A 10,158-nucleotide genomic window follows, 5' to 3' on the forward strand; every position below is an offset into this window, starting at 1 on the left:
ACGTTAGTGGCATGAGCAGTTTTGGCCTGACAGTTATCTCTAATGTCAGCAATTGCAGTTGGAAAGCTTGTGAGTATACACATAAAATATAAAAATACAATAGAATCAGCAGAGAAATCTCTGGAGAAACGACAATTAACAACATTATCTGAATCTTGCCTTTTCAAAAAAAATTGAGCATTTGAACAAGGTGTGGAACACAGTCACAGACTGTTCAATTCTGTACGTTTGCCTTTTCAAGAAGGTGGAAGAAGCACAAGAGCATGTAAATTTTATACATATAATTCCAAAACCAGAACAAAGAACAGCTAACTTTGGATTACATATGTTGTTATTATATGAAAATCTACTAAGCCGAGCACATATTAATTATCCTTGGAACTTTAGTTTGTGATTGTGGCATTAATTGATGCCTGCACAAAAAGAGTTGTAATTTAAACAGATTACTAGATTCTTGATCCGTCCTTCATGTTTATTTTTTTTGTTTATTTTTTTCAAAAAAAAATAAATTTTATATTTGTATTTTTTTGTAATTATATTTATATTTTTTGTAATCATATTTGTATATAATTAAAAATAGTTAATTACATAATATATTTAGATAATTATTTAGATAAATTTATAAAATAAGTTAGACATAACTTTTTACCAGCAGCTGGTCACAATCCAATTTTAATAGTATTGATAGAACAAACTTATTGAATTTTTTTTAAAAATATATGTTTTGCTAAACATGTTGTTATTAGCTTTCTAAAAATTTGTATACCTTATCCAGAATTATGTTCCCAGGAATAATTAAAATTTGTTATATGTATTTTTACTTTAACTGGGATTTTCTAATTGTAGAAAACTTTTTAATTGTATCCATTTTGAAAGGAAAAAAATTATAACTTTATCATTTTTGTCAAGATATTTGAAAATCGATTCAAAAGTTCAAATTCACTTTGAAATTAATCTCCATAAAAGTGGCTCCTTGATAGCTTATAGTCATATGTTAAAATAGTTTTTATTCTGACGAAATTACTTTTATACCAAAGTTTCAGTTTGGGGTTTTAATTCCTCAGAATTTCGTCGGAAAATTCTGACGACATTTCGAAGAAATTGGATTCTTTATCAGAATTTCGTCAGAATTTTCTGATAGAATTCCGACGGATATTTGGTTTCCGTATGAAACAATTAATATAAATGTAAAATTGGATGTGAGTTGCACAAACATATATTAAGTTTCTAATAGGATATGAGTTAACAATTTTTCAATTTTTTCAACTTATAAAATCCGCTTAGAGTATATCAACGAAACATAATATTTTGCATAAAAGAACTATGTAATTAAACAACCTTATATCGGAAATCTAACTTACAATATCAATTATGTGTAATATCATCTCATATAAACACTTATAAACTAAAACATGTAGATAACTTTGTCTACATTATCTAAAATATGTTAAACATTATTGTATGTCAAATTTTTCATGTTTTGCAACCCTAAATCTAATTTCATCGAAAATTTCTGACGGATTTCTGACGAATATAAAACAGAGAATATATTATTTTCGTAGGAAATTCGTCAGAATATTGTGACAAAATTTCGATGAAAAGCCTAATAAACAAATATTCTGACGAAATTCCGACGAAATTCATTTAGTCGTCGAAATTTTACATTTCCCAGAAAAATGAACCATCAAAATTTTCGTAAACCGCCAAAATTTTCGTGGACCGCCAAAACCTAAAATATTTCGACGGAATTCTGATGAATATATTCCATCAGAATTTTTTAATTTAAAAACATCAGTCTCTTCTTCTTCCTCATTTCTTTTCTTTCTCTAAAATCTCAAAATTTTTCTCTAATTCTCTCTCTAATCCGAGGATCCAACACACAAAACCCCTCAAACTCTTCCACAAAATCATGTAAGTCATTTCTTTTCTTTTCTTAATTACGTTATATTAGTTTTATGATATTAGATTTTTTGGGTTTTAGGTTTTAGGTTTTAGGTTTTGAATGTTAGATTTTTGTTAGGATGATGAGTTTTATGAATTAGATCTACTATTCTGTTGCTAGGTTGTGGTTTAGATAGGTATTGATTGTGATTTTGTAGGTTGTATACTATGTAAATATCTTCAGATATTTTAGATGTAAGTATTAGTCATTTGCTGTATAATGCTACTAATCCAAGTAAATAACGTATTTCAAAATTATTATGAAATATTGTTTAATAATATTGAAATTGGATATAAAATATACACGGTATTTGTAAAAATACCTTTAAAATCAAAATTAGTCTAAGATATTTACATAAAGAAACTGAGAGAGTGATATTTAAAATTTGTGAACAAAACAAAAGGAGAGCAAACTATTAGATCAACAAACATTTTAAATAGAAAAAAGAGTTTATAAAAAACAAAATTTTAAAAGAGAAAAAAAAGGAAAAACAAGAGTTTTTTTTTTCTATACACATTTCTTGGGAAAGTTAAATGCCATCTTCAGCTTCGCTTGAAGGGAAGTTTCAAGAGAATGGGAGGACGTTTAGGGAACTCGGTTATCACATTGTTCGAATCCTCTGTTTGATCCACAGGCTTACTCGCTGCTGTTGCTTTATCTGCAAGAAAGCTCGGTTCCGAACACTCTATTTGGTCCAGCGGTTTACTTGATGTGGTTTCCTGTACAAGAAAACCATTGTCCGACTCGCCTTGAGCTCTGTTACGTGAGTGCTTGATCCTTGCAGACCTTTCACGTTTTATAGGTTTGGGAGTACTTTTCAAGGTCTTTGCCGTATAACAACCTGATTCAAGAGCTTCAAGAGCACGAGTGGTCAGTGGCCTCTTTCTTGTGCTCTGTCTTCTTGGAGGATCTGACTTTATCTGTTGGTTTTCCTCTCCTTCTTCTTCTTGTTTTATTGAAGCAGTTTCTTGAGTAGTTCCATGGTCAGTGGAAGGAGAATTCATCTTTTCTGAGCCTGACATGGAAGGAAGTTGGATCAGTTTCTCTTCAAACTTATCCTTTGAAGAACACAACAACTGCTTTGCTTCCTCTTCTTGTTGCTTTTCTGATGAACCGACTTCGTGTATAGAACATAACTCACTTGGTTCAGTCTTTAGCCTCAGAATCTCTATCCTGTTTCCAGCTTCTTCTGATTTGTCAGTCTTGATTTCTTCTGGTAAGTTGGACACACAACTTTCACCAAAACGTTCTATATCTTTCCTCACACACGCACTGAGCCGCCTTCGTTTTGGCAAAGGAAATGAACTAAGAGAATGATTGTTAACAGATTCTGATCTTCGGACAGACCTCTTCTTTGACCGAACATTCTCCTCCCAAGTCACATTCTCCGATGATGATGGATTGCAGAGATTCTCATTAGCAGGCAAACGTCTCCGTCTCCTTATTATCCCTGATGACTGCACACTTGTATCCACAATCATGAACCTCACAGGCTCTTCCACCAGTTTCTTCATTCGTCTCTTTTCCCACTTACATTCTTTACCATCCTTCTTCTCTACACCCACACAAGAAGACTTGTTATCTCCTTGACAAGCCTTTGATTGAGATTCTGGATTCCTCAGCTCTCTAAATGCACACAGCTTGCCTCCTGAAGCCAAACTAGTAGTGTCCACAACAGTGAACTTCAAACAAGAGTCTGGAGACTTTAGGTAACGGCGTTTTTCTTGCTTTGATTGATTCTCTTCTACGATTCCACCTCCATTGGGAGGAGGTCTGATCTCTGCTGCTGCCTCATCATCAAACTCAAGAAGCTCTGGATCGGAAACAACCTTTTTGATGATGTCACTGATAGAATCAAAGTAATGATTCTGTTTAACAAGTTTTCGTCTCGAGAACTTCTTTACCCCAGGGATGAGGTAGACAATGTTGTCTTTACCACGGTCTTTTGGCTGCTCAGAGTGCCACCCTCTGGCTAGCAAACGTGGCCACACAGCTTCCCAGAAGATATCATTGCAACGTGCCTTGCTTAGACGGGAACCACCACTCAGTTTTTCGATGATTTCAGCAGATGTGAGTGAACTGTAAACCCCTAAACCAGCAGGAACCACCGCAGCAGAGGAGGAGGAAACTGTGAACCATTGCTTTGAATTTACAGGTTCTGTTGTTAGGACAGTCAGATCTTCTTTAGTACCGATGGCTACAGCCTCTACAAGAGACCGGAGACCCACTAGCTCCTTCACAGCGCTGATGTATTTCTCCAGAGATGTAGTATTCCCTTCAGCAAATGACTTGGAGAACTGTTTAATGGATTAAACCTTTTGTTAATACAAAAACACTCATTCATTCAAGGATATGTGTTCAGTGTGCAAAAGAGAGAAACTCACATTCGCAAGCTTTGTTTTCAGAGATTCATCAGCAATGCTGGGAAGCAAACGGGACAGCAACTGATGTAGTCTCCAGCCTGAGTAGAGCTTCTTCCCTTGAATGCATTTCCGTTTCTTAAGGGAGTTTGACCAAATCTTGTGCTTAGTAGAATTGTAGAACTTTCCGTAGTAAAAAGAAAGGAGTTGTCCTGTTTCTTGGCTCTCCAGGAACTGCTTTATCTGAGTAAAGTTCTTCCCGAATGTATATAGAGCAAGAACAAAGGCATCTACCTCCAAATCTTCCCAAGCGCTGGATGATGATCTCTCAGGGACAGCTTCAAGATTCATCATCATCTTTTGCTTGTTTCTTTTAGTTTTCAGAGATTTGAGAGACTCGCTCATGTCTACATTATCATCCTCGTCTTTAAGTTTGGTGGTGTCTATCCACATGATGTCAACGGGTAGTCCCACAGCTATGGCATTAGTTTCGAGACCCGAAGCTAGAGGATTGGAAAGATATGCTGCACGTTGGGATTCAGATATCATCAAAGAAGGTATCTCAGCCTGATATTCGTCTCCAACACGAACATCAACTTTTGGATCTCCACACGCATATTCTTCTTCTTCCCCACAAGCATAAGCATCTTCCATACGAGTGTTGTTTTCTTCATCCATTTTAAATGGGAATTTAAAGAAAAAACTGCATACAAGAGAAGATCACACAGTTGTTACACTCATTTAACCTTCAAGAACACACTCCAAGTGTAGATGGCAAACTATAACAAGCAGAGAACATACAAAAAGGCTAAAAGAGAAAAGATTCAGCTGAGATAAAATGAGAACACTAGGCATTCTTCACTCATTGCCCCAAACATAGCTTAAGGCTACTCATAAAATCACATAATAGAACAGAGAAGCAAAGATACAATAAAAGAACTTACACTTGAATCTGAATGGCTTTGATAAAGAACAATGAAACCAACAGTTACAGAGATGAGAGGATAAATCTACTGTTTCAGACTGAAAACAAAATCATAGAGAGAGATGATCAGTCAAACAAAACCACATCCAAGAAACCCACAATAGAATAAACCCACAACGCTTAGACAAAAAGTATAGAATCGACTGTTTTTGCAGTGCGTGAGAAAAAAGAGGAAGCCCAGAATAATCAAGAACATGCTTCTTCTTATCTTAGAAAGACGACAAAAGGGTCAATCCCGAGACCGGCATCGATCTCAAACAAAGACAAAGTAATTTCTGAACGATAACAAACCACACGTAAGGGGATAACATCACATTGGAAACCAAGTTGAAGCATAAAGTTGAAATCTTCAACAACGCCTTAGCAGAAAACGTGAAGAGAAAGAAGGACACTTTCATGTAAAAAGGATCTTGTTTTTTTTTTTTTTGCTCGATCTCTCTATGCATTAACAGTGACGTTTTTTGGGCAAACCGCAAAATCTATAGCACGAACACGAACGTGGATTACCTAAAACGGTATTAAGGAGCAAGAGAGAGATAGAGATTTGGTAACCTGAAGAGATGGTTTCAGCTTTGCATTACAGTGAGACTCCTTCGACTTTGGTTGTGCAGAGATATGGAGATCACTCTGCCTCTTCTTTCAACACAAGTCTTCGAGAGAGAACACAAAACTTTCACTTGGAGAAGAATAAAAATAAAAGAGATATAGTTTTACAAGCAATATTTTTTTATAATGATTTATTAAATTGTATACATTTACATACACGATAAATAATAATGTTGAGAGTACAATAATTTATTAATTTAAAGCAAATTTTCTTATTTAGAATTTTGTTTTAATATATATTTTTATTCTGAAAAAAATAAAAAAAAATCATTCATGATAATATATATTGGTTAAATTTTATAAATTTCAATTTTTGATATATTTTATATATGTTGAAAAATATTACAGCATGCAATTCATTTTTAGAAATGGTTCAATAAAACAAAATTTGAAATTAGAGAAATTTTATTTTAAAGAAACTAAACAGCAAAATGTTTTGTGTATATTTATATAAAATTTTATATACAGTAATTATTTATTTATAATTTTAATAGGCTCATATATATATGTAAAATTTATTTAAATATTATTATTTTAATTTTATTGAATTATGTTATATTTTACATCGACTCAATTTGAGATAGAAAAAAATTATTAAATTATCATATTTATTAGTTTATCGAATATTAATTTATAGAATTTCTTTATTCACATTGGAAGAATATACTTTTGGAATGAGAATGAATTGCATACTTAATAAATTAGTCAATAATACAGTATTCAAAAACATGCCTTATGCAAGTTTGAATATAAATGATGGCAATGCAATTATAGTTTGAACAAAAATATATTTTCAATAATCAAAATGTATTTATAAATAGTATCAACCTTTTGTGCAAAATTATGGACTGATTTAACTCGTATATATGCAATATATATAATTTTTGGAAGCAAGAAACATTTAATAAAACTTATTCCTATAGATTAATTATTAAGTATGCATATTATTTCAAATAAAATAAATATATTTTTGATATTTTTGTCAATATAACAACATTCAATACATGTTTTTACACGACTTTCGACTGTAACTATTGTAGGTTGGAGAACTCTATAATAATCCAATGTCTTAAATAGTTACACAAGAAAATATTTCTTTGATGGAAATAAAAAATGCCGATGAATTCATAGCAAAAAAAAACTTAAATTTCCAGAGTTGCATAATCACTCACTAGCTAGTTCTCCCCCAGAGAAGGGGATAAAATTTCAAACGAGATGAGTACATGTTTTTCTTTTGAATTTTGGAATTTGGCAAATGGTTTGTTTCCTATTATCATATATATATATATAGAGAGGAGATATTTTATTTATCTATATATATATATATGATAGTAGTTTATAAACCAAGTGTGGCTTAACATTTTATGCCTTGCGATTCGTTAATGTAATTGGAATAAATCCCAATTCCCAAAAATAGTATATTTAAGTTGGGACAACCAACTCATGTAAGAAATTATTGGTAAGAAATAACAATTAAACTTTATTGTCTTTACATAAGGAATGTAATAACTAACTAACAAAGCACAACTATTGTCAAAAGAGATATTTTTAGAAGTTCCAACAAATTTAAAGAATATATATAGATACACGCATGTTTTCAAATTTGTAGAAGGCAAGCACATCTGGAGCAGAAAAATAAACAAATCAACTAAGACAATGAAGCTTCAGTTGTTATGGCTTGCTTTGGTATTCATTGCCGCTGAAACTAATGCAGCAAAGCATGGAAAGAATGCAACAATCCCTGCACTAATAGTTTTTGGAGATTCGATTATGGATACTGGTAATAACAATAGACTCCCAACTCTTTTGAAGTGCAATTTTCCTCCCTATGGCAAGGACTTTCCCGGCGGCTTGGCCACCGGAAGATTTTCTGATGGAAGAGTTCCCTCTGATCTCATTGGTAACAATTTGAAGTTGTTTTTACTTATATTTGTTTATAGAAAATCTTATAGCTATTTTTATCTCATGATAATTTTTTTCACCAATTTTCTTTCACCTGAAAAGTTGGGATTGACCAAGTCACTACCAGCATTTATGAACCCAAATTTGAAACCCCGAGATCTTCTTAAGGGTGTAACATTTGCATCTGGAGGAACTGGTTATGATCCATTAACAGCTAAGATTATGGTATGTTATAATATTTGTCGTCAACGTTAGCTACATTACATATTATAACTAATTGATACATTTTCTATTATTTTGTTTCTTTGCAGTCCGTGATATCAGTCTGGGATCAACTAACATACTTCAAGCAATATATATCCACGATCAAACAACATTTTGGAGAGAAAAGAGCTCGATATATTTTGGACCATAGTTTCTTTGTTGTGTGTTCTAGTAGCAACGACCTTGCTCACACTTTCATGGCTCAATCTCATAAATATGACCCTACCTCATATGCTAACTTTTTGGCTGACTCAGCCGTCAAATTCGTAAGAGTAAGTATTTTAAAGTGATTATCTACAAACCTAAATCAAAAAACAATAAACTGATATCAAACATTAATTGTATATATTGGGTACAATAGGAATTACATAAGCTTGGAGCTAAAAAGATTGGAGTGTTTAGCGCAGTGCCGGTTGGATGTGTACCACTTCAAAGAACAGTGTTTGGAGGTTTGTTTACAAGAGGATGTGTTGAATCTTTAAACAACATGGCTAAACAATTCAATGCAAGGCTTTCACCAGCACTAGAATCTTTAGATAAAGAGTTAGATGGTGTTATCCTAATTGATGTTTATGATACTCTTTTCAACATGATCCAACATCCTTCTAAATACGGTAAGCTCATCTTATAAATATATTTTTATAAAATATTTCATTTATATTATAAAACCTGAACGAAACTATTGAAGTATAAGTGAATATCTCATCATGTGTTCAGGTTTTGAGGTAGCTGATAGAGGATGTTGCGGTAGAGGCTCTCTTGCAATATCTTACATGTGTAACTCACTGAATCCATTCACATGTTCTAATTCCTCGGCCTATATATTTTGGGATAGCTACCACCCAACTGAAAGAGCTTATCAAGTCATTGTTGACAACTTGCTTGACAAATATTTAAGCAAACTCCATTGATGTTTAATCATTTAACTAAAACTTGTTGATCTTTTGGTCTGATTGTGTTTCTTCCCCATCTCATTTTTGTCTCTCTTTATGTTATTCATTCTTCAAATTTTCAATTGTTTCAAAAATTTGTGAATGTAGTAAAATGCACTACAACGAATTGAAATGAGTTTATTACATTGTGTTTTGGATCAATTTTTAGATCTCCACGCATATATTCTTCTTCGCCACAAGCATCATCTTCCATACCAATGTTGTTTTCTTCATTTGTTTTATAAAGGGGAATTAAAAAAAAACTGCATATAAGGGAAGATCACACAGTTGCTTCACTCAATTGATGTTAAAAGGAAACCTTCAAGAAGGGTACATGGAAAACATTTTAAAGCAAAAAGCTAAGAACACTAAGCCGATTGCTCGGAAAGATAGACAACTAGAGATCCAACACACTCTTCACTCACCAAAGGTTTTGAAAACATAGCTTAAAGCTACATTAAAGATCACACACTTGAACCTGAATGGCTGTAATACGGATAATGAAACCAACAGTTACGAACACGAACGTTGAATACCTAAAAGGAGTAAAGAGAGTTTTGGTAAAGTTTATTGTGTGGTATATTTCATTGGAGTTTGACATGTAATTTTTTGTGTTATACATGGATTCTCAGATATGTTTCACATGAGTTTGGTTATTGAAATTGCTAGGGATGAGCGTTGGGGTACCCATTCGATTTCGGTTCGGATCTAACAACAATAAATTATCTAAAATAATTATATAAAATATAATAGTATATAACTAATCTTTAGCTTAAGTGTTATTTACAAAATATGCTATTTGATAATTTTTAAATTTTGATAATTCATTAAAGATACATATAATAAATCAATTTTAACTGTAAATAATTATTAAATAATATGTTGAAAAAAATAAAAATTCTCACCAAAATTTTCATTTTTAATAAATAATGCATTAGTTTAATAATAAAAAAATAAAAGTCATATAATTTTCCAAACTCAAAACTAGTTAGTAATTTTCATAATTTATTTTGACTAAATATATGATATCACGCAAATTATCATAAGGAGTAATTTTTACTCTCTCAAATAATAAATTCATTTATAGTATTTAGGAATCGGATCCACAAGGAGTAAGAACGCATAATAGATCATAATCAATTGTGATTAAGCTAGATAAATATATTA

At 32.2% G+C, this 10,158-nt stretch overlaps 2 protein-coding genes across 5 annotated transcripts; one reads left to right on the forward strand and one right to left on the reverse strand.

Moving 5' to 3' along the window:
* Nucleotides 1–2,326: 2,326 nt before the first annotated feature.
* On the reverse strand, nucleotides 2,327–5,965 carry LOC108827000 (uncharacterized). 3 transcript variants are annotated; one of them, XM_018600340.2, is made up of 4 exons: nucleotides 5,840–5,962; nucleotides 5,247–5,325; nucleotides 4,327–5,005; nucleotides 2,327–4,239 (listed from the first exon to the last, which is right to left on the reverse strand). In XM_018600340.2, exons 3-4 carry the CDS (start codon nucleotides 4,978–4,980, stop codon nucleotides 2,485–2,487), a joined length of 2,409 nt encoding a protein of 802 aa, XP_018455842.1. In that variant the 5' UTR covers nucleotides 4,981–5,005; nucleotides 5,247–5,325; nucleotides 5,840–5,962; the 3' UTR covers nucleotides 2,327–2,484. The 3 variants fall into 3 exon arrangements, with proteins under 3 accessions (XP_018455842.1, XP_018455844.1, XP_018455840.1); XM_018600342.2 differs by lacking the exon at nucleotides 5,247–5,325 and having other exon boundaries at nucleotides 5,840–5,965; XM_018600338.2 differs by lacking the exon at nucleotides 5,840–5,962 and having other exon boundaries at nucleotides 5,247–5,760.
* Nucleotides 5,966–7,549: 1,584 nt separating this feature from the next.
* LOC108826837 (GDSL esterase/lipase At1g59030-like) lies at nucleotides 7,550–8,970 on the forward strand. 2 transcript variants are annotated; one of them, XM_018600183.1, is made up of 5 exons: nucleotides 7,550–7,793; nucleotides 7,890–8,020; nucleotides 8,107–8,331; nucleotides 8,421–8,673; nucleotides 8,777–8,970. In XM_018600183.1, the coding sequence occupies exons 1-5, from the start codon at nucleotides 7,550–7,552 to the stop codon at nucleotides 8,968–8,970; spliced, it is 1,047 nt and encodes a 348-aa protein (XP_018455685.1). The 2 variants fall into 2 exon arrangements, with proteins under 2 accessions (XP_018455685.1, XP_018455686.1); XM_018600184.1 differs by having other exon boundaries at nucleotides 8,798–8,970.
* Nucleotides 8,971–10,158: the final 1,188 nt, after the last annotated feature.

Source organism: Raphanus sativus, chromosome 9 (assembly GCF_000801105.2).
Source record: "Raphanus sativus cultivar WK10039 chromosome 9, ASM80110v3, whole genome shotgun sequence".
NCBI lineage: Eukaryota > Viridiplantae > Streptophyta > Magnoliopsida > Brassicales > Brassicaceae > Raphanus > Raphanus sativus.

Coding starts and splice junctions, on each gene's coding strand:
- LOC108827000 (XM_018600342.2), bottom strand. CDS start 4,980: ATGGATGAAGAAAACAACACTCGTATGGAAGATGCTTATGCTTGTGGG. Junction 4,240..4,326: donor TGAAAACAAAGCTTGCGAAT/GTGAGTTTCTCT, acceptor TCCATTAAACAG/TTCTCCAAGTCATTTGCTGA.
- LOC108826837 (XM_018600183.1), top strand. CDS start 7,550: ATGAAGCTTCAGTTGTTATGGCTTGCTTTGGTATTCATTGCCGCTGAA. Junction 7,794..7,889: donor AGTTCCCTCTGATCTCATTG/GTAACAATTTGA, acceptor ATTTTCTTTCAC/CTGAAAAGTTGGGATTGACC. Junction 8,021..8,106: donor CATTAACAGCTAAGATTATG/GTATGTTATAAT, acceptor GTTTCTTTGCAG/TCCGTGATATCAGTCTGGGA.